At 41.0% G+C, this 24,464-nt stretch overlaps 1 protein-coding gene across 1 annotated transcript in view; it reads left to right on the forward strand.

Moving 5' to 3' along the window:
* akap6 (A kinase (PRKA) anchor protein 6) overlaps nucleotides 1–24,464 on the forward strand; it is a 223,357-nt gene that overhangs the window by 41,293 nt on the left and 157,600 nt on the right. The window contains exons 4-11 of the mRNA XM_030719108.1: nucleotides 2,555–2,664; nucleotides 3,430–3,571; nucleotides 3,772–4,404; nucleotides 5,230–5,586; nucleotides 6,092–6,232; nucleotides 6,334–6,486; nucleotides 6,582–6,842; nucleotides 18,078–18,200. Of these exons, the coding sequence (XP_030574968.1) occupies nucleotides 2,555–2,664; nucleotides 3,430–3,571; nucleotides 3,772–4,404; nucleotides 5,230–5,586; nucleotides 6,092–6,232; nucleotides 6,334–6,486; nucleotides 6,582–6,842; nucleotides 18,078–18,200 (1,920 nt within the window). The remainder of the gene's footprint in view (nucleotides 1–2,554; nucleotides 2,665–3,429; nucleotides 3,572–3,771; nucleotides 4,405–5,229; nucleotides 5,587–6,091; nucleotides 6,233–6,333; nucleotides 6,487–6,581; nucleotides 6,843–18,077; nucleotides 18,201–24,464) is intronic.

Raw genomic sequence — 24,464 nt, forward strand, 5'->3', positions numbered from 1 at the left:
GAGACTGCAAGGTGGTTGCAGCGGAGAATGTAGCTAGGCAGCCTCAGATGACTTTGGAAATCAAGAAGAGGAAGCAAGAGAAGGCAGAGGCAAAGGATTAAATGTTGGAAGCTGAAGAAGAAAGAATATTGCGTTCAGTTCAGAGTTGAGATAGGCTCTGGGTGGTAGAGAAGAGTTACCAGATGACAGAAAGTAGAGCTGTAATACTGAGGGAAACTGCCAAGAAGGTGTATGGTGTAGCGACAGAGGAGAGAGAACAAGATAACTTGGTGGTGGAATGAGGAAGTACAGCAAAGAAGAGGTTAGCAAAGAAAAAGTGGGATAGGCAGGGAAATGAAGAAAGTAGACAGGAGAACTGGGAGTCTAGGCATACAGGGAAAAAAGAGGCAGCAAAGGTAAAGGAAAAGGCTTATAATGACTTATATGTGAGGATGGAGACTAAGGAAGGAGAAAAGGACTTGTATTGAATGGCTAGGCAGAGAACTCAATCACCCTAACCTGCTGCACATCCTTTCCTGCTTAAGGACAGAGTTGGAAATGTGCTAACAGGTGAAGAATGCATGGCGGTAATAAATGTGTCTTTTTTGCATATATATATATATTAAATATATTAATATATTTGCTGAAATTATGTCCCATGCCAAAATTATGTAAGCTGCTCATTTGGAAAGCCATCTCTGTAAATGGAGTACATCAAATTTTATTGAATTTGCAATACTTTATACAGTAGCAAATGAGCCCACTACTCACTGAGGTCCTCTGTTTGTACTGCTCCAACTCTGAAAAACTATCTAGTATTTTAGTTGCTCCTCACAAGCTTGTGTGAAGCTGTCTGCTGTTTGGTGATGATCATGAAGTCTGTGCTGAATGAAAACAGTAAACACAACATGAAATAGAAACAATGAGCAAAAAGAAGCTAAAAAGACATAAAACACACTTTCAGGCAGATTAAAAAAAATTATTAAGGGTGTCTTTCTTGGACTTTTCTTGGCAAAGAAGCTCTAACTGTAAAAAAAAAAAAAAAAAGAAAAAGTGAAAAAAGTTTGCACGAACCAAAGACCCCCCAGCCAAACTCAAACCACGGATGCTGCACATGCGTGAGCCACACATGCTAAATTTCTGTCCGTTTTTTGATCACTTAGCCCAACAGCATCCTAACTACAGCCTGACTGGTTTCCAGACTCATGCTGGTCTTCAGGAATGATGCAAATGCGCTGAAATGTGGCCCATGTGCTGCTCATGTTCTGCCCAGACTAAATCTGCCAGACGCATATGGGCCGGAGTCAGCTCACATTTGGTCATCTGGAGCCAGAAAACAGGGAATTGCACCAAAAAGTCAGCCCTGTACTTTGTATACCTCTATACAGAGCACTGCAGTCATACAGGTGACATGAAAATCTCTCATTGCTCTGCACCCTGTTTGACCATACACTGACCATAAGCAGGAATCTTGATGCAGTAGCACTCCACCCCACATACAGTAGAGACAGATTTATTTTGGAACCGCATTAAGCAGGTCACACTGTTAGCCAAACTAGCATGAGCCAAGCTGGCAGCGAGTGTGACCTACATTCTCACACGCCGAGGAGGTGTTGTGCTGTTCAGATAGGTCACCATGGAGCAGCACAGTGACTCAGCGGCCAGAGGTGGATGTAAAGTAGCTGTAGAGGGTTCAAAAGCAGGTCACCTGCTCTCTAAAAGGTCATCTAATTTTAGTGTGTACTACTTTCCTTTCTGCAAAGCAGTAACACTTTATGTGCATTTAGAACATGCTGTATTACAGATTTAGCATCAAATACTTTTTGACTTTTCAGGGAGCTTTTAGAGTGACTTGATAACAATGACTTACAATTCCTAGAAGTAATACATGCATTAACCAACTTTTCACCATCACTCTGGGATAGGATGTTTGTAATTTTCGTGATATTGTGCAAATACATGAAGGCAGTCCTACATATTAGTTTAATGTGCCTACTGAAGGACATATCCTGGTCAGAAAATGACTCCAAGATTCCTCACAGTATTACTGGAGGCAAAGGTTATGCCATCTAAAGTGAATATCATGTCTTGAAGATTTTTAGGGCAGAGTAAATGAAGTTGCACCATATCAATAAACTTCAGTTACAAATGTTTTATGACTGCTACTTGGAGCTGCTGTTATTTTAGCCTGGAGTCTGTCTGTCTGTCTTTATGTATCTGAGCGGTGTTACAGCTTCTGAATTTAGATCAGCAACATCAGTCAGCAACAAGTGTGATACAGAGCCAGTGTTAATCCCTGACACAGAGGGGTTTCCATGTTTTTGCACACAAACATGGAACTGGTCCCTCATGAAACTGACTCATGGTTAAAAGTGGAAATATGGCATCACACATCCTCAGCAGTTCTGCTTTTTCAGCTGTAGTACTCGGCAGATGTTTTTGTTCTACGTTGCCTCTCGATTTGTAGATAGTACTGTGACTGGGATCAGGTAGGGCTTGTACATGTGTTTGTATGCTCATTGTTTTATCACCTTTCTAATGTTTCACGTCTTTTCTCGTGTTTGTGTGACTGTAGGACATCTGTGAGGATATCTCAGACCATGTGGAGCAGATCCACGCCCTGCTGGAGACGGAGTTCTCCCTGAAGCTTCTGTCCTACTCTGTTAACATTATTGTTGACATCAGGTTGGCCTCCACAATATGACGCATACTTTAAATCACAGCATGTATTGTACCACATAGTTGTAAGAGTTACAATGTAATAATTTATGTACCAGCACAGAGTGTACCAGTGCATATATTATATAGGTATTGGGTTAAAAGGATTAAAGTAATGGATTGAATAGATACCAATTCAGAATACAGTAAAGAACTTATTCTGTAGCTATTTTTAACTACTAGGTACCAATTCTGTTCATATAGGCTGTGTAAGACCTACTGAGCAATAACCAGGATGTTTGGAGTATTATAAAGAATTTATACTGTAGTTATTAATTAATACCAGATACCCTTTATTACAACAGCTCACAATCTGCCCAAAAACCTGAGTAAAAATCTCAGGAACCTGGAGTGATTGGAAAATATTAAATCTCAAATTGTTCACTGGTATGTACAGTATGCTGTTGATCCAAAATAATACACTGTAACCCTGGAGAAATTACGCTGTATGTTACGGGCATTGATCTAAAACATTAATGACATTTTTTTAAAATGGCGTTTCTCATGTTATAATGCTTTGTGTTCCAGTTTGCATTCATATAATTCTCTTGTCAACTACAAAATATGAATTAATACTTATCAACTTAAAATTACAAGTTTAAGAACCTTTAAAAAATCTGACAGCTGCATCGTGCTTCTTTCACAATCATCAGGCTTCATATTAACCAGTTATTCATACTACATGACTCTGCACCTGAGCCATCGTTAAAAGTTGTATCTCGTGTGGTTCAGGACGGTGCAGCTGCTGTGGCACCAGCTGAGAGTCTCAGTTCTGGTCCTGAAGGAGCGTCTGCTGCAGAGCTTGCAGGACTCCAACGGAAACTATACCCGCCAGACTGACATCCTGCAGGCCTTCAGCCAGGATCAGCACCAGGTATACCGGACACAAACAAATCTTTTGTTACACGTGTAGTTATATTCAACAAAAAGTTGCCCTTATTTCTTATATTAGCTTTTTATTGTTTTGTAGAAAGACAAAATCACAATGAGTAATAACTAAAAACCATGATAAATGTCATTGTTCTTAGACAGTGATACTGTGACTTACATTCAAGTGTTTTTTCCTTCCTGCAGACCCGTCTGGACGCTCTGACAGAGGTAGACGATTGTGGTCAGCTGACTATCCGCTGCAGCCAGGACTACTTCTCTCTGGACTGTGGTATCACCGCCTTTGAGTTGAGTGACTACAGTCCCAGTGATGAAACGGAGGTCCGGGTAACAGAGCCTAGTGGTGAGGACGCCCTACAGGACCTCAACCAAACCCAAGATCCAAACCAGGAACCAGGAACTGAGGAGAGCAAAGGTTCCCATCTGTCAAACCACATAATCCATAACGGTTTACCTGAACACTCTGACTCAACAAACCATAACCCTTCTCCATCTATATTACCCACAATGCAATGTGGCATGTCCAACCACAATGAAAATGCGAAGCGCCCTCTGCAGGGTGAGAGCCGCAGCACTGAAGTGTCGCCCACACAACCATCGCTTCCCAAGCGAGCTGCTCTGTTCTCAGATGGAGCAGCCAGGGTGGAGGACTTAGTGGGAGGTTCGGCGAAGGTTAGCCCATTCTCAGGGATCCAGTTCCAGTCTGAGCTGAGCCGAAGCACCCCGTCTCTCATGGATCCTCCAGACCGCTCCAAGTTCTGGTTGGAGCTGGACTCGGTCTATCCGGAAAATGTTTCACAGTCCTACGAGAGCCTGCAGGTTTGTTCTGCTTTTGTACTGTGTGTTTTTTCTCATGTAGAAAACATATTGTAAATTAAATCAGGATAAATCAGCAGCTAAGTGGAACTTGCTAACTGCAACATTTGCCTATTATGAACTCTCATAACCTTTATGATAGACTGCATGTAGTGAAGGATTACCAAAGGAAAAAAAAAAATAACAGTTTCGTGGCTGCATATCTAGCATTTGTTCGGTTTATGAAAAAAATAAAACAAAACCAAACAGAGAAGGAAGAAAAAAGCGAGTCTCCTTCAGAGAGGACACAAAATTTGTAATAAAATATTAATTGCAGCAATAAATGCAATAAACGGTTAATCCAACCAATGTTTACACAGAGCTGGATTTATATTGCATTTAATGAACTCAAAGACATATTTAAAAACTTTCAGAATTCAAATGGATTTATTTTAAATAATACCAACTGCTGACAAGAACATAGAGCTGCATAGAGCTGATCATGAGCAGGGGTGGCAAGCAATCTGTTTTCTGCCTCATAAATTGAAGAGAAAGAAGGCTCAGCAAAGTCTGTGATTTCTAATTGCTGGTCTGTGGTCACCTCTGAAACTTCTTCTAGCTTCATGATGCTTGTCTAAGGCATATTTTCTGAGTATTTCAGATACTGTGCTTGTTAATTGTGGATGCAGCTTGTTTAAATGCACACATTATACTGTTTAATTTTTGTATTTCTACCTATTAAGACAAATATGGCTCTTTGTTGTTATTTCCTTTACACTGTATGTGCTCAATAAACCAGAACAGCTTCAGAAATGTCACCTTTAACCCAAATTCCTATTACCAAAACAGGTCATGAATGGGTGCAACATACATAGAAACCATGCGGGTTCCAGATATGTAGGACACCCAGATGGGAGTGCACAGAGGCTTCTGCCTGACCAGAGAAGCTCATCTGGGGCCAGACCGACCACCAACGCCCCCCTGCCTTTGCAGAACCTGATGTCTCAGAGTGAAACATCAAATGAAATGGAGAGGATGCAGAAGGAGACACATACACACAGTGAGGGGGACTCTGACTCCCCCTTGCCTTCTCCCATGAGGGAGCAACCTCTCTCCTCAGACTTGGAAGCATCAGGAGAGGAGTCGGACCCCCGACCGCCTCCTGGCAAGACGGCGGTCTGGATTGTAAAGCGCCAGGGTCAGAGGGTGAGAGATCACTTCCTCTGTTTAAGAGAAAAGTTTGTAGAGTTGCTTTTGCTGACAGAGATGGACAGAGGTTGATTACAGAGGATTTATGGATACAGTAGCATTTTTCTCAGTTTAACTGGAATTATTAGGCATCTGAACTAAATGTAAATCTCAGTCTTTTTGTAAATGTAACGTTTTTCTCATAGTAAACAATTTGCCATGTTTTAAAGTAAGTTGTGGGAACTTTTTTTTGTCATCCTCTTTGCAGAACACAAGCATGTACCACTGTACTAGAACAATCCTACAGCTACATCAAAAATAATACTTACGGACTGCAGAAGACACTTACCTGCATGAATTCAATTTAAATAAGAGTTGAACTCAGGAACTCTGCGGTCAAAGAACAGTTAAACAAGACTCCAACTGACAATTGACCTTTTTTTTTTTTTTTTTGACTTAGCAAGTATAGAAATTTGATATTCCACTATATGTAATGTTTATTTCCTACTTTGCTGTCCAATAGGGAACCCACGTCTCATCAAAATCCAGCCCAGACAGGGAGCACTGGTATGGGTCTGAAGAGTTCCTGGCTCTCCCTGCTCAGCTCCGCAAAACAGAGATGCTTGCTATGAAACTAGAAAGCCTGACTCAGACCATCCCCTTGGTTCGTTAACAGCTAGGATCCTTAATTCTGCCTCTGACTGTGCATCATTGTAATCTAAACTACAAATAACTATTTTTTTTTTGTTAAACATCTAACTGCAGAGACCAGATGGCTCCACCCAGGAGGCTTTGCAGGATGTGGATGATTGGGATTTGACTGAGCTCAACCCAGACTGGGATGTAGGGGAGAGCAGGGACAACGCGAGCAGTGTAGTGGACAGTGGGGATGACATTCCTTCTCCTCTGCCATCGCTGGTATGTGTCAGGATATTTTCTTTTTGTATTTTGACTCCATAAATATGATGCTGAATGAAAAGTCCCACGATGTCATCTTGCACGTTTTCCTTCAGCTTGCTCACAGGCGAAACTTGCTCGGCCGCTTTAGCCCCAGTTCCTCCAGCGATGTTGCCCCCTCACTGGATGAAAGCATCGAGTCGGGCCCGTTAAGTGACCTGCAGTCTGAGGAGGATGAGGGTCGAAGGTCAGCAGACCATCAGCTTCAGCTGACCACGCGCCCGATGAAAGGGCGTGGATGTGCATCTCTGGTGCAACAGCTGCTGGATGACATTCACAGTCACGACAAAGACCCTGATATCTGGAAGAAGATTGAGGTATTCTTCATGTTATCTGTCTGTGTTCTGGCATTAATACGTGTGTAGCTCTTTCTCTAATGTCATTTACAAGTTTCTGCGCATTTCTCATCCCAGGAAAACTAGCTTTCCCAGAAGCATCACTTCATTTTTTTTTTTTTTTTTTAACCATGACTCTTTCTACTACAAACATCAAGCTTCAAGCTGAGCACTAGCTTGGTGTTCTCTGTCCTCCTAAGTATCCTCTGATGATAAATCCAATACATTTTTACACCCCTGACTGTATTAAAACTGTAATATTCGACATTAAAAATTACTACCTGTAATTACTTCTTGGGTGGGTCTTGGGTGGTAATTCACGCCAGCATAATTACTTTGCGGTGGAATTTCTGCAGCTCCTCTTTTTCTTCTTTTTTGTCTTCATTTTTGACGAGGACACCTTCAGGTTTTCTATTTTTCCAAAGATACTGCAAGCAAGACAACAAGTCTGGGAATGTTAACTGATTTCTATTTGGGATATTTTACTCAAACTTGTTTATAACCATGATTATGTGAGCAGTTTACTCTTTAACATTTCACCATCTGTCACTGGATCAACAAAGTATGCCGACTTATTGGCCAGTCCACATAGACTCTTTTTTTTTCTTCCAGTAAAACCTTTAACTAAAGCATATTCTCCACAGCAAACGGCAAAAATTTACTGTTGATCTCATTTACATGCATGAACATTTTAGAAATTTTATCAACAAAAATAATACATTTTATGACAACGGCAACAGTGGTTGAAAAGTAGATTCAGGTTCACCACTCTATGAAAGCAAATTGGTTAAGAATTTAAGAATAATGTTGTCATTTAATGTTTTTAAAGGAAGAGATGATTCAGCATAATGGGAAACCATGCTCCTATTCCAGCATTATTGGAGTGTTGCAGGTATCAAATTCAAAAACAGTTACATTTGCAAAACCAGATATGTTGTCTTCATACATTTTTGTTTTTCAAGTTGTATTACCGACATTTTGCATAGTCTTTTTTGGAAATTGTGTTTTTGCTCTCGGACAGACTGGATATGATACTGAGCTACGCTCCACTAATGGTTGCTTTTGATGTAGATTCCCAGGAAGCAGTATCAGAGCGGTTGCTGTTAGCTGCATGGACTGCGTGCATACTTGCTATAGTTTTGACGAGGAATAGATTGCGAAACGAGACAATGATTTGTCCTTCTATAGCCTGCAGTGAATGCTCTGAAAACTCAGCTGTTTCAGTTCTTTCTATCTAAGGCCAAGCAACAGTGGGAAGATATTGAGTCCCTGCTGCACTGAATGCTACATAAATAGCATCTTTGGTGTTAAAGACACCATCCATGAACTGCCATTCATGTTCCAGCCCAACCTTGACTGAATATCTCTACACTACTGTTTGTTACCAGCTAAAAAAATAAAACGTTTCTGTTTCACTGCTGTAGCTGGTTTCTGATGTCAGTCTATAAGATAGACCTCCTAACTTTCATTCGGACGAAAGATGACGAGTCAAGCCGAAATCACCCCAACACCAGCTTTTCTCCCTCCACTGAAGCTGCCTTGATGGATAGGGGAGGCTGATGTTGGATCGTCCAGTGGCCCTGCTAATTCATCACCTCACTTCAAAAGGTCACGTTTGATTGGCAGGCCGATTATTGATGAGGTTTGCCTGGTGAACTAATCAGTCATATCTGTCATATTGAATATCGTGAAATGTCAATAGCTCTGGGGATAAGTTCCCATCATGGCTGCTTGTTTAATTAGTGCAATAAAGAGGCTCTGTCGCCTTTAATATTTCTTTATTGTTTTATTTTACTCGGGTTTATTTCACTCGCTCACCTTTATTGCCTTAATATTACAATTCTTAATACCCTCGACTCCCCAAGCAACATTTTACTTTGCTGCTGTAACGTCTCAGTTTCCCTTCAGGGATCAATGAAGTTCAGCATATCCGTCTTATCTGATGTTAGCCGGGTCAGAAGCCCACCTACAGAATTAGACGGCTGTAATAAGATTAACAGTGAGAATGGTCAGGGTCCTTTCGAATCAATCTGAGAATTAAAGTCTCAGCTGTGTGAGGGGATGTCCTTGGAAATGGGGATCAGTGACCTGGAAGGTTGTAAATTCATTCCCCACATGAAATTTTATCCTCCGTATTACCAAACTGAGATCAGATTGGCCATAATAGTGACTATTAATGATGATTTGACTGTTCAAATGTCAAAGCTACCCCCTGTCTTGCTTTCTCAGAACTTTTTTGGGAAATTGAGTCAGTCTTGGTAGCACTGGTTAACACCAACTTCCTGGTCTATTGTGGCCTTTCTGTGTGGACTTTCTATGTTCTCCCTGTGCCTGTGTGTGTTTCCTCTGGCTTCCTCCAACAGTCCAAAGACAATGCAATTTTGATTAATTGGTGATTCAAAATTGCAGCAGGTGTGGATCTGAGAGGGTGACTGTGGTTGTTCCAGTAACGGGCTGGTGACCGTGCGTCTCGCCTTATCTGCCCATGAGCCTAAGCTGATCAAGCAGTCAAGAAACTGGATGATAAATCTCAAGCTCACCTGTTATCTTAAACAGGAAGTCATATGGGAATAAAATCATAGTCTCCTGGTAATAATAATGTGTCCCGCATCGGTGTGATATTTTCCACATTCCCGAGCATGCGAGGGTCTGCTTGGTTCTTAAGTATGTAAATTTCATGATCAGAGGATTAAGTGTGGGGTCCTTGCATGTGACAGATGCATGTGATAGTGCATTCAGACTTTCCCTTAATGTTATGAATGCCACAAAATAATAATAATAATAAAAAATAATAATAAATTAAAAACAAGCCTTTTCCTTTCTGTAAAATTATAATCAGATAAAACACCCAGCACAGGGTATTGCAGCAGTGCAGAGTAAAACACATGTAACTCCAGAGAGTTAGAAAAATAAACACAGAATCATGAATTTGGATTAAAACATAATAAATAATAAAAAAAAAATCCTCCCAGAATCAGGAATTGTACTCGGCTGTTTTAAAGAACACCTTGTGTTAACCACACACACATAAGCACGCACACTCCTCATTCCTCTCTGCTCCTGGGTAATTAGCTGATTAGCTGCTTAATTAGCAGCATGTAATCATGGCGATGGATGAGCTGCCTAATTGAGGAAGTGAAGAGAGGAGAAGGAGAGTCTCAGTGTGGAGGGTGACATTCTGTCTCTCTGCAGAGAGTCTCTGCTGAATACAACCGAGCAGATTAACATAGAATGAAAAATCATCCGTCCAGGGAAGAGAAACTGGAAAGATCACTGTTGGAGCAGAAATGAGTCAAATCCAGGAGCAGAACGAGAATATAATCCGTCCGGTACCTCTTGTCTCCTCGGGGGAGAAGCACTCGGTTGTGTTTGTCGGTGGCGCTGAGGAAATTTGATCAGAGCATAGCAGATCATTTACATTTGCTGTCAGTGAAATAAAACAAGGGGGCAGACATCTACCTTCATCCTCATTAATTTTAATTTTAATTTTTTAAATCATAGAGGAACCACAGAAAAGCTGACCTAAGCAACACTTAGCTGCTCAGATGAAGTGTTATTATAGGATAGCTTCTGAGTTGAGTATGAGTATGATGGATATTATTAGATGATGGATCAGATCAGGTCGAACTAAGCCTGTTCATTTTGAAGCCTCAGTCTCAGAGTTTTGGCTGTCACCATCTTGATGGCCGAAACTCTTTCTCTAAAAAGATCAGGAGCGATCAGCCAAGGTTAACAGGCTTGATTAACAAGTCGCAATGCACAGACGCCCATCCGCGAGCCTGTTGACAATCTCGTGCAACACTGCAAGCTCACAACCAAAGTCTTTCAGTCTTTCACTGAAAGTGAAACCCCACCAGCCCACTCACAAAGAGTCTTTGAATATCCCATCTTATGCGTGTCTGACTGAACAATAAGCTTTTGTGTTAATGAATCCAGCTGGCTACACCACCTGCCCGATAGCCCACGTCACTCATACTCTGTGACCTGAAGCATATTTTAGTGCTTCAAATGAAATTTTCTCCCTTTTACATCCTTAACTACAGTCGCTGTGTTCTGGCCTTTGAAACTCTTCCAGAATGCAGATAACCTACTGTCAGCAGTGCACCTGAACAACTCCTGGAGACAGAAAAAGAGACAACACAACATTTTTGGTTAAATGTGGCAAATTTATGACCAGGTTGTGTTTATTACAAAAGCCCATTTCATGTCTCCACAGACAGTGGTCTTTGCTGTAGTGGAGACATAAAATTTGTAGTGAAGTAGCATAATTAAATTGCACAGTCCAAATTTCTTGTTCAAACCTCCCCGTGTCAGACCTTCACTTCTTCTTTCTGTTCTCTCTGTGCTGTTGAACATGAATATTTTATCCAAGACCCAAGACTTTTTTCCCTCCCCCCCCTTTGACCGTCTAGACGTTGTTGTCTCGACCTTGACCCCCTCATCATTTGTAATGTTGGAACCAATCCTCACATAATTTGTGTCCACATCACGTAAATCTGCGGCTTGTTTCCTGAAAGTTTATGAGACCAACGCAGGAGAGATACAGACACAGAAATCCAAAGGTCCTAATTGCGCTTTTATGGGACATGACACGTGAAGTGCATTAAAATTCTTCTACAAGAAAGAAAAAAAAAACTATCGAAAAGCTGATGGAGAAACAGTCCATCAGTTAGATAAGTGTCCTATAGATCATGTGATCACATTGTGTGTGCTGCCTGGGCCAGCGTCAGCGTCCTCACTGTGAGGTGTCTGTGTGTTTGGAGGCTCTGCGGCACGCCAGCCTATCTGCGAGCAGTGGGAGACAGACAGACAACAGACTCACATCAACAATAGTCTGATTGGCCCAGCGGGGGGGTCAGGGACGCCCACCGACAGCAGAGAGGATAGGAAAATAAGAGAGAGGTGGAGGACGATGAGGTGGAGGGGTGTTATTCTCTTCTTTTGTTCTTCTTTAGATAAACAGGGTAAGGAGGAGGTAAAGGAAAAGTAAATTTGTTTGCAGCCTTGTAATGTCGACTCTGAATGCTTTATCGCACAAATACTGATTAAAAGCTGATAGAAAATACACATCCAGCACATACTAATAAGGGTTTTAGTACGCACATAAAGATAATTTTGCTGGTAGCTGATCTAAACTGCGACCTTTTCTTGTGTAAAAGCAATCAGAGGACATACCTCTGGAAGAGTTTATGACACCAGGCAGTAAAATTTGCCACAGAAGCCAGCTTATTGCTGCAAAGCCGTGTTCTAATGTTCATTATTGGAGACAATGCTGTAGATTACATCCTGACAGATTATCCCACAAGGTCCCACTTTTTGTTCTGTCAAAACCCATGAATATACAACAGAGTCACAGTCTAATTAATGCAAACATGAAAATGAAGTTAAATTATAATAATAATATTTTAATAATAATATTTTTGCTATGAAAAATATAATACAATTCCTCTTTGAAGCTGATATGGCAGCCGTCCGGCTTTTAGTCAGCAGTGACAGAGTAGACGATGAATATAAAACAAAAACAAATCTGAGACACCAAACCTTTTAAAGATTAGATTACCACTTTGGAGAACTGCTCTCGCGATGCGATTCATTCCTTATGACTTGTAACAGTGTTTCCTGGTGCAGCTAACAGTACAGGTCTGAAACTCATTCCCTGCTTAGCAATTTTCACACTTTATAAATTCATCCAGTGGACCAGATTGGACACTGTGGTGGGCCGATTCTGTCCCGCGGGCCACATGTTTGATGGTGTTGCTGTAAAGGAATGTTTGACTGATGACTACAACATTGTTGACTAGATGAGGATTTCCACAGCAGTGGTGGGGCTTTATAGGGTTGATATCAGCGATGCAGTCAGGTGCGACAGTCGTCTTCCTTCCTTCCTTCCTTCCTTCCTTCCTTCCTTCCTTCCTTCCTTCCTTCCTTCCTTCCTTCCTTCCTTCCAGGCACACTATAGATAAACAGATTCCTAATAATTAAAAAGGCAAAATGAAATTCCACCCTAATGCACCATGGAGACAGCTGCAGTCCTGTCCTGTACAAATATTCCTCAGAAGTCAGCTGCACAGGTTCCATGTTTTATATGACAAATAATTTTAATGAAACTCTAATCAAAATTTCCTCCCCTCAAGTTCTTTAATTTCGGAGCAGCAGTGTAAAGTGTTTGGTGTTCAAGTTAGTCAATCTAATAACGTAGCCTGCTGTGGAAATTATACATCTCACCTCAATCCCCCCAAAAATATTTTTGGAACCCCCGCTCAGAAAAGTCATCATTTTATATTTTGTTCTGGTTTTTACCTTCACCAGGTGCTGGAATTTTGTTAAACTAGGATGCCAGTCATCCAAATTCATTAGCTTATAGCTAAGAGCTACCATGATAACAAGGTTAGCATGTCTGTTTTCTTAAAGTCTGTAGAGCAGGATCCGGAAAGCCTTGAGTCCCGGTGTGCATGTGGATTTGACGTGGATACACTTGCAGACTGCAGCCCAGGGCTATGAACAATGACATATAGTGGTGAAAAGTTGAATATATGTTTAAGTTTCAGCAACACATTCAAATGATACTTGCTTTGTTTACTTGTCAGTTATGCAGTTAAATCATTGGAGTCTTCGAAGTCTAATGACCGGACCATATACTGCAGGTCATCTGTTCCTATAGTCCTATAAGTTATGCCACAGATGAGTACAATTTGTTAAAAATGATTATAGAAAAGCTATAACATTTATAATACATGATAGACTTGGCATAGAAGGTGGTTTTGTTGACCTGTCCACCCACACCAACCTGCACCCTACTGCATTAGACCACCAGGTGTCACTGTCATTATTGCTGTTATGAAGCACTGGCTGAAATTACTGATGCTGTTTTACGTGTTGGCTTAGAAGTTGTTTAATATTGAGCATAATTGCCACAGCAGCGTATCCTTCACCACAACAACAGAATTGCGTTTGTCTGCTGCTCACTGTTTTCTTGGAGAGTGTTTTATATTTCTCTTTGCTTACTTTAAAGACCATAAAAAATTGATATCTAGTCCCACTTTCTGTAGACTAGTATCAGTTATATCTTTATTTTGTTTGCTTTGCGCTCTTGGTGCAAAATCAGAGATATTGCCTCTAACATATTAATCACCGAAGCCAAATATCATCTGTCGGGAGTTTGAGTCCAAATCTATCAGCGTCGTCCTTCAGAAAGCCTCGTCAGCTGAACAGTAATTATCCAGTGGTGAAGAGCTGAACCACAGGAGGAAGAGATGAAGCATAATATCAGAGCAGTTATCCAGGCGGCAGAGGATCAGATCAGGCGTTTCTGTTCCCAGCAGGCCTTTCTGCCCCTCAGGAGCCTCACTGGTTTAGAGACATCAAAGAAGCTGTAAGCAGCCCAGTGCATGCTGGTCGATATCCAAACCAGCACTACTCCCTCCGCCGCTGCTCACGCCTTCCTCCTCTGTCCTTCTCACTCTTTTTCTCTCCAGTTCACCTCATTTCTTCTCGTGCTTTACCTCGCTTCTCATCTCATGTTCTCATGCTCGTTTTCTTGTTCTCTCGCTTTTCTTTTTCTCAATTCTCTCATTGATCTGTGCCTCTTTTCCTCTTATCCTCAGATCTCCTTCTTCATTGTCCTTTTCTTTTGTACCTTTCTATTCCTTTCCTCTAACCTTTGCTTTGCTCCCATTTTACCCTTGAATTTTGCTTTGCACTCCATGCAAGTCCTCTCCTTTGGCCTTTTCTTTTCCTTTCCCCCCATCTCATTACTTTTTTGTCCCTCTTCTTTAGTGGTTTTTTTTTTGTTTGTTTCCTCTCCTTTCTCTTTTGCTCTCCTCAAACTATCCTCTTGCTCCTGCTTCCTCCACTCTTCCGCAGCCATTCCTTCTCTCCTCTCATCAATACTTTTGATTTCCATATCCCCTCAATAACGAGTGGTGGAGAGATGGACAGAATCATATTGATGTGTTTTTTTAAGGGTCACGGTTGTAATTAACATACTGCTGCTCATTCAGTCAAGGTTTCTATCTCATACAGACACACATGCAGACACGCTCATGCTCTCTCTCTCTCTCACACACACACACACACACACACATACATACACACATTATATCTACAACAGTAGACAATCACACAGACATCACTTGAGGCATATAAAATGCGCACAAACACACATTTTATCATCACAGTAAGCAGACACACCTATCTCCATAGGAGGACACACACACGTATAGATTTGATGTAGAGATTTGTAGGCGAGGTGAAAGCGTGGGTGCACAGATGTGGCAGCTCAAGTAATTTTCATCAGATGTACCTTCTCCCCACAGCCTCCTTCACTCTGCCATTAGTTTTCCAGATAGCTCTCAGTGAAAGACATGAAAACAACGCTCAATGTATAAAATATTAGAATTGTCTCCTTGATGATCCGCAGTCACAGTTAAACTTGTTTTTCAGATGTAATGTTTAAGGTCTGAGTGGAAAGAATGAATTTTATAGAGTCGCTGTACGTCTTCAGTTTTATGTAAATCACTTTGCAGCTCTCGCTCTTTCTATGCTATGGAGCTCGCGCGCTCCGCGTAGCTCGATTGGATCCAGGCTACATAAAATTCAGGTCGCAGCTCCACTTTGACCTGTGTGGGGTTGTGCTCGTAGCGGTTTTCTCTGTGGAAGCAGCTCTGGCTGTGGTGGTCAGACTAAAACTACAGACTGCTGAAATATATACACATAAGACATGAATGTCAAATCAGTTACTTGCAAATGCGTTCACCTGTTACATGAGGTTGTGAGAGCTGGCCGAGCGGTGGAGTTGACACACTAGTTACGGGCAGGTGCAGTCTTCACCCCACCGACTCTCAACACAAAATAAGGCAGCTCATGTTAAAGAAAGTAGAAGAAAAAGCCTGGCGTAGCCCTATAGCTGTTGGCCAGCTAGCTAGCACATCAACTATGAAGTGCAAAACTGAATTCCTCCTCAGCGGTAGGCGTACACACCTGAAGCGCCTCCTAGAGTAGCAAACCATATATATATTAAAGAAAAAAGGTGCATATTTGAATTTGATTTATTTTCTTTCTGGACAGAAACACAAAGGTTGTTCGTTGTTGAAAGGCCAAAGTTCATCTCCTGTTTGTTTTTAGTTTATCACCCTGCTCTAAAGTTGTGAACTTCCTCTTTAATATTCTGGTAACTTTATATTGATATGGAGCAGAGCACATAGCCCACAAACATTTTGGTAGCAAAGCTAACAACCACAAAGGAATAAAAGATTTTGAATGTGTGAGGCGGAGCATGAAAATGATGACACTATGCATAATAAACAAACACTGAATAACCACAAAAGATGCTGTGTTGCAGTTAGCGTGCTCAAGTTGCGTGCTCTCTGTTATACACTGCCAACCTAACACAGCAACAGAGCTACAGACACACAGGCCTTAAATTCACAACTCTAACAAATCTGTTTGTCTAGATTGTTTTGAAATAATAGAATTTGAGGTTGTGGTGAATGTGCAGCCCGGAGGTATTTTCTGCCTTCCAAGCAGATCCAGGTCCAGGACAGCAAGTGTGAGTTTTAGCTGGGCAGAATTGTGCAGATACAAAATTTGTATTAAACACCCTTTTTTTGTTTATTTGTTTTTTTTTTTGTCTCTAAGAGGTTTTCTTTTCTTCTATCCGATCCTTGCTTTGCATCTTGAAGTGTTTACTCCCCCTTTCACCTCTCTTTGAAGAGTGAAGGTTTAAACTCTTTCTTCTTCCTTTAAGCTGTCTGTTCTGTTCTGTTCCTCTTCAGGAGTGAAGTGGATTTAAAAGCAGAAATCAATACAGGATCAGGTGCTATTTCACATGGATTCTGTTGATCTTCTAGTGATGGATTTTACACCATATGGAAAAAAGACATTTATGCAGTTAAAAAGGATTGATTTTTTTTTGTGTGTGTGTGTGTGTGTGTGTGTGTGTGTGTGTGTGTGTGTGTGTGTGTGTGTGTGTGTGTGTGCACGCGCCATTTTAAGTTGGATTAATTCGTTTGTGGTGTAGATCGCCAAGTTTTTGAGTTTAGCCCTTTATAAATGTCCCCGTTGACCAGTAGATGGCAGTAGTTCTCCACTGAGGAACACGCTTCTGCCTTCTTTTCCCCTGAGGTTTTTTTCCCCTATCTTGTGTCAGTGTGTACGTCTGCCTGTGCGCTCCTATGAAGGGCAACTCGCCAGTGATGGAGACATACATGTTCAACTCGCTAGACTCATTCATACCACTTCATCTCTTTTGATCTCTTTTCCTTCTATTCCTTTTTCATTCTGGTTCAATTCCCGTTTTCTTTCTCTCACTCATGCCCCCCCCCCGTCTCGTTCTCTTCATTGCTTCTTACTTTTCATCTGTTTGCCATACACCAGTATCATTTGTTTCTTCTCCCCCACTTTGTTTTATGTTTTCTCTGGAATTCTCATTACTCTTTTTTTTTTTTTTTCTTACCACCTCCCAGTTCTTCCTTTTCTTCCATCTATGTTTTAATTTCTCTTCTGCCTTGGTGTGTTTGTCAGATATTTTCTTGTCTTTTTCATCATCTTGTTTGCAGTCTTCCTATTCTGTCTGCCTTCTCTTTTCATCCCTGTACTTTTCCTCTGTGCATTTTTCAGTTTTCAACACCTTTAAGTCTTCAGTTTTGTGTTTTCCTCCCTATATATCTGCCTCTCTCTCTTTCCATTCTCCTCTCTCTGTGCTTCTTGTCCAAATGTGTGTTTACTTGTTTCGTCCTGCGGGTCTCATTTTTGTTCTCTTTCTGTCCTTGAATTAATTCATCTGGAATCAGTTCTTAAACACCAGCCACGCGCTCCCTCTCTCCTCTCCTCTTTGTGTTTTTACCCTTCTCTTGTACGCTAATCCTCTCCTCTTCCAATCTGTTGCTTTTTCTCCTTTTTTTTTTGCCCTCCCTCTCCCTGTTGCATGCCATTACCTGTTGGACTTCTTCCTTTCTTGGTGTATTTTGATGTGTTTCGCTACCATTTTCTGTTTAAACTGCAGCTTTGTTTTGCTCTCCTCTTCCTTCCTCTTTTACTTGTTATCGTTCTGTCATCTCCCTATCCTCTGAAGTGTTTAGTGTGTGATGTGTTGTTTTGATGTGTTTCCAGCAGGTCCTGGACATCAGCATTTATACATATTATTTATTTTTTATTTTGTTTTTTTTTTAATCATTGACTGAATTCCCTCTCTCGCTCCCCCGCCTCCCTTGTCCCCAGTATTTCGTGCGGCAGTTGGACGGGTTCATCTCGTGGCTTCAGGAGGCGCTGGACAGCACAGAGAACTGGATGCAGCCCAGACAGGACCTGGATAGCCTGAGGGTATACCTAGACACACACCTGGTAAGAGCACACACACCCAAAAACAAAAACGTGCCTTTTTTTTAATGTATGCGAAGCCTCATTAATACAAAGCATCTTCTGCCTTTGTCTTATATCAGTCTCATCCCTAAAAAAAAATGAGTCTAAGCCCTCAAACAGAAGTGATGACAACAAAAGGTTCTCATCAATGTTGTCATTGTGTTCCTCACAAAGGCACAAGCACATAGAGCCACTGCCACTGGCTCATACACATTTGAAAAATAAATGTACATGACTGCTATGTGGAAGCACATCTGTACACACATTCCACACACGGTTGTGTAAACACATATTTGCATACATGCATATGGATGTGCCAACATGACACACACACACACGCACGCACGCACGCACGCACGCACGCACGCACGCACGCACACACACACACACACACACACACCTGTCTTATCTGCAGAAACTGTTACTTCTAACTTCTAACTAGCTATTGGAACCCAGTTCGCCACAACTAAACAACCAAAGCTGGAAAACTGATGATGGGTCTGTTGTGTACTTTGTCATGTGTTATTTCAGTAACCCTCTTTTTTCTGTCAGAACACATCACTGACATTAGTGAGAGACGGGACTTAGCACAGCACCCCCTTCACATCACCAGAGCAAACACATGCCACTGAGAAAAGACAAGACAAGACAGTGAACACCGTCCAAGCCGTGTCATAAGCACTCTTTTTTTTTTTTTTTTATGGATGTTTCTTGGCTTACTGTATGAAGCTTATTTGAAGGTTACTGAAAATGATGAGCAATTACTTTTGTTTTTCTTGTTTTATGTCATTTATATACTGTTAACAATTGTTTGGCCTCGGTGCAGCCCCTCAGTTTATCCACTGTCTGAAGCCAGGTTTCTGCTGAGTGGCTGCCCCTCACAAACAGCAGGTGGGCGGGGCTTCTGTAGAAAAAAACACTAAAGCCAAGCATTTAGAGAGGTATGAAGCCCAAGTTTTTGAGTTATAATGTAATATGTATAAATTTATTTTGATTTAGTTTATTATTGCATCATGATAATATAACAATATAAAAAAATAAGGGAAAGCAGAATCATTTAAACAAAGAGTCCCAAGAAAAGGAATATATGGCAGATTATATGGGACATCCATCCATCCATCCATCCATCCCTCCATCCATCCATCCATCCATCCATCCATCCATCTATCCATCCATCCATCGATCCATCCATCCATCCATCCATCCATCCATCCATCCATCCATCCATCCATCCATCCATCCAGGGCTGTGGTAAAAGAAATAAGAAAGAACTTTGAGTCTGATTATTTAATAAAAACCATCATTCTTGAGCTGTTGTTGACCAACGCTCAGTTTAACAGTTTTACAGTGTTACCTTTGACCTCTACCCTTCATCCTGTTTTAGTGGTTGAAGGGTGGCGGTCAAAGGTTAGGGTTTTCTACCACCTGTAAACACAGAAATTGTTTTAGAAAGGAATAATTGGAAAATAACAAACCCTGGAATGAATACAAGCTCTCATTTCATTGTCCCAGCTTTTATCCTGGGTTCTTTTTTTTTGTTCCAGTTTGTTTTCATCTACATCTCTTTTTTTCTTCCTCCTTCTGGCAAAGCCTTCCCTTTATTTCTCTTCCCACTTTATTGCTTTATTTTCTGATCATCTGCCCCTCTTTTACTCTCCTATTGTGTCTTTTTTTTGTGCTTTGTCTCTCTTCTTTTTTTAATCTCTCTCTTTATCTCTGTGTCTTCTTTTGTTTACTCTAACAAACAGGAAACAAAAAGGCTCAAATACCTCTGCCTGTGTTTTGGTAATTTACTCTCACACATGCTCTGAGAGAGAGATCAGTAAGTGCTGCAACGTGTATATGAACACACTCACACACAGAGATGAGGAGCACTTTGGCAATTACTCACAGTCTTTATGGCAAACATATGGGCTACACACACACACACACACATACACACACACACACACACACACACACACACACACACACACACACACACACACACACACACACACACACACACACACACACACAGCAGCACTCATTCAAGAGTACAAGACATGAACATGCATATCACATATCATTGTAAAAACCCAGTGTTGCACAAAACTGAGCATGTGCACATTGGTACACACACACACACACACCCTTTACCACCAGATTGTATTTGCATTTAAGTACTGTATACAAATGCAAACAGATAGACACAACGGTAGGCATGTGTTTTAGCGCACACACACGTAGAGGTACCATTTGCATAGATTTGCATGTTCCTAGACAGATTTCCAAATCAGCATCTCCATATCCATCCCTGCAGAACAGCATCCTGCACACAGATCAACACACACACACAAACACACACACACACACACACACACACAAATATTTTCTTATCTAGATGCACTTATTTCGGCTGTATCTGTGTGTATGTGTGTGTGTTTATTTGTTGGTTTGTTTACACGTGTCGACTTTGTTGTGGTTGCCAGCAGCGCTAACGTTAGCGGCGGTTAGCTTCAATTAGAATTCCCGGCTCTTAATTGGCGCGTCTTGTTAAATAAAGCAAAAGAGGATGAAAAGGCATCGCTAATAGGACTTTGAAATGCTACACTGTTGATAGCATGTTAGCTAACTGCGTCTGTGTTTATGTGTGCGTGTTGCTGTTGATAGTCACACTTGCACTTTGTAGTTATTAGTGCGTGTTTGGGTGTATAATTGTGTGTGTTTGTGTGTTTCATTGATTACTGCAGAGTGCAGCCAGGTTCTGTCTCTCTTCTCTTTGTCTATTAATCTCTCCAAAGTCTTTCTCTGACAAAACGTGTCTACATTTACAAGACCTTTTAGACATTTTAGAGGAAATGGAAGTGGTGACTAGATTAGGATTGATGGCAGCATTATATACTCCTTTAAAGCCACAAGCAGAGAGTCTGTAAGAAGACGCAGGAGACTGAATTCTTTGCACAATGTTTTCTTTGATTTTAAAATACCTAAATAAATACGGCATAAAGCTGAGAATCAAAATTTGAAAGGAGCAGTAAGAAAGGCCTGTGCAGCAGTACTCTAGAAGGGCCACAGCAAAATGCAAGCTGAGGTTTGAACTAGCAGCAGTGATGGCATGCTTCATCTTCTTCTCTAATTACCCTTATAATGTAATATTTTAGTGGGGCTACTCAAAGTTAGTCCATGAACATCTTGGAATACCTCAACCAACCTCCAGATGCAGCCCACTTTGATTCCTATGACATGATGTGTGACCTGCATAGTTACTTAAGTAACTACGCATATTAGCATGCCATATTAGCATATTGGCATCCCAATAAAATTAAAAACTAAAATGCAAAAATCAAGATAATGATGACCTTTACAGTATAAAGACACAATAATGTTTTAGTGTGTGTGCGTGTGTTTTAATCATAACGTGAAAGTAGGAAAAGTTCACTTTTTTTATTTGAAAACATGATTAATTTGATGATCGGTTAATCTTTTCTGTCTTTTTTTAAAGGCTCAGTAATTTCTCAAATTAGCTAGCCAGTGTTGGGGGGCTACTTTCAGCAGCAGATTAATTCACACGAATATCTGACCCTGGGGCAGCATGCACGGTGGTACTAAATAAACTGCAGTCTGTGTATCTGTGGTAATGAAGGAACAGCTCACCCGGTGCAACAGTGTGGCTCAATGGTGTGATTTTTTTGGACAGAAGAGCTCCATTGCAAAGAGGAATAAGATATACAGGCTTTGCATCCAACACCTATTACCAGGACCAACACACGGTTTCTTTTTATTTTTCATGCTATTTTATAACAGCCAATAATGTTGTATATCTCCTTTCAATGTGCTTTAGTTTACCAAAATAGCTCATATGAATATAGCTTTTAGGCGACAGGATTGGTCGTTTTACTCTTTCTGTTTTTCCATTTCTCTGTCTCACACACATACTCACACACTCTCTCTTTTTCTCTATATTGCTTTCTGCTCCACACATAAACACACACACAAACACACACAGCTCCAGGGCAGCAGTGGGTGGAGTGGAGCTGCTTTCCCAATTGAATATTTGGTCCAGCTGGCGCGTCTGCGTGTGTGTGTGAGACTATATGTGTGTTTTAGGGCGCGTGGAGCGAATAAGCACAGGTCTTTCCGGAACCCCGGGGAGATCAGTGAGGCAAGAGGACACTAACACACACACACACACACACACACACACACACACACACACACACACACACACACACACACACACACACACACACACACACACACACACACACACACACAGGCTGCTCTTTGTAAGGCGCTAAGAGATGGCGGCCAATGAAAGGCCTATTGATTGGGTCTGATGGGCGATCCAGGTCTTTGAATCCCATTACCAGAAGCAGCACACTACTGGTGGCAACATAAGAGTAGGACAGATATATATATATATATATATATATATATATATATATATATATATATATATATATATATATGAAGAGAGAGAGAGAGAGAGGTGAGAGTGAGGAAGAGCGCTTCACATATTTATCAAGCTCACCATCATCACTGAAGCATTGAAATAACAGCAAAATATCTGAAATCATTTAGTTGACAGACAACAAAAATGTTGACCACAGACTGCATCCACACAGAAATCTTTTAATATAAAAAAATATGTCTCAAAGTGAATTAATTTTCATCCAGATGAGTTTTAGAAATAATCTTTATTCATACCACTGTGCATACATGCTGGGCAGGAAACAGAGGATTAAACACCATCAAAAAATATTTAAGACCACAGATTTTTTTTTGGTTGGACTGACTATGAGGTGGAACTGGTACTAATCATGGTCATGGTGGTAAACAAAATTAAAATGGTAGCTTCACAGCAAATATGGGGACATATTACAAGAGCCATAGGATTGCTGTAGGAACCTTTGTATGAGAAAGGAAACACAATCCTAGAGTAGTGTGAACACAGACTGTATATGAAAGATGGACTTTATACCAGATATGACAAGCGCAGGGTGGCTCTGACACTGTCCGAAACAGCCTTTATACTCTAAATGCGACCACAGTTAACAAAATGAACATCGTTTTATATTCAGTAAGACTTTAGCAACTGACACCATCACCAACACCTTACAAAGGTCATAGATCAAAGAACTCAATGGATGTTTTCCCGTAGACTTCTTTGTAACCAGATTTATTTTTCCCATGAGATGAGAGAGATGCCCCCTGCAGGCCATTAGAAGGAATATTGGTTTAAGGCTCCACTGCACTGGCTTCACTTTTCACATGCGGGGTCGACCTTGTACAGCCTTTGTGTGGACACTAGGTGTAAACATAGCAAAAACTTGGACAGAATGAATAGAAAACATATCAAGGTGGATGTTCCCATAGATAAGAGTGATGGAAGCAGTTAAAACCTCTGCTTCTTTTAGTGTGGGGTTTAATGCATTACTTAATAATGTTCCCTGCTTGCAGAGCTCTCCTTTTTTTGCACATGAACATGGAGGAAACACATGATGTTGTCACTTTAAAAATTTTTTTCCTCTTAAACACAAAGCCACCATTTTAAGATCTAACCATAAAAGCATGGATAACAGACTATACAAGTAAGGCATATTTTTAAAATCATCTAGTACCACATGGATGTAGTATGAGAGTATGAAGAGAGAGGAGTAGAGGAACAAAAATGAAAATGGGTAAAGAAAAGCAGGGAGTGGGCTGAAGAACAGGTCACGATTGAGGGAGACAGAAGGCGGACAGGGGAGTGAGAAGAGGAGATGAAAGAGGAAAAGAAATATAGAGACTGAGATGAAGATAGAAAGGAAAAGAAGCAGAATGAGGGGGTTAGGGAGAACGAAAAAAGGAATGAATGAGAAAGAAGTGTAAGAGAAAACTGCATTTCATTGCCTAACATAAAAGAAGTGTGCAAGAAAATATATTTCTACAGAAAACAAAGGAGAGAGTAGGCCTGGGTGAACAAACACATAACCCTCAGGGAATATAGTCATACTGCTGTAGTTTCTCTCAGCTCAGTATGAATGGAGACAATTTGATCATCATTATTAAAAAGACTCTTTGATCAGATCATGTCTCATCAACTCAAGCCTGTCTGTCTGTGCGTGTGTGTGTGTGTGTGTGTATACGCGCCTCTGATCAGTGAGGCTCAATACACAGTCTCAATGTCAAACCTCAATGTCATCTCAGCATCAGCGCTGCACACCTCTTAGCGCCGCACTAATATGCCAGTGCTAAAAGCTAAATGATATTAGGTAGGCTTCT

This window comes from Archocentrus centrarchus, chromosome 22 (assembly GCF_007364275.1).
Source record: "Archocentrus centrarchus isolate MPI-CPG fArcCen1 chromosome 22, fArcCen1, whole genome shotgun sequence".
Lineage (NCBI taxonomy): Eukaryota > Metazoa > Chordata > Actinopteri > Cichliformes > Cichlidae > Archocentrus > Archocentrus centrarchus.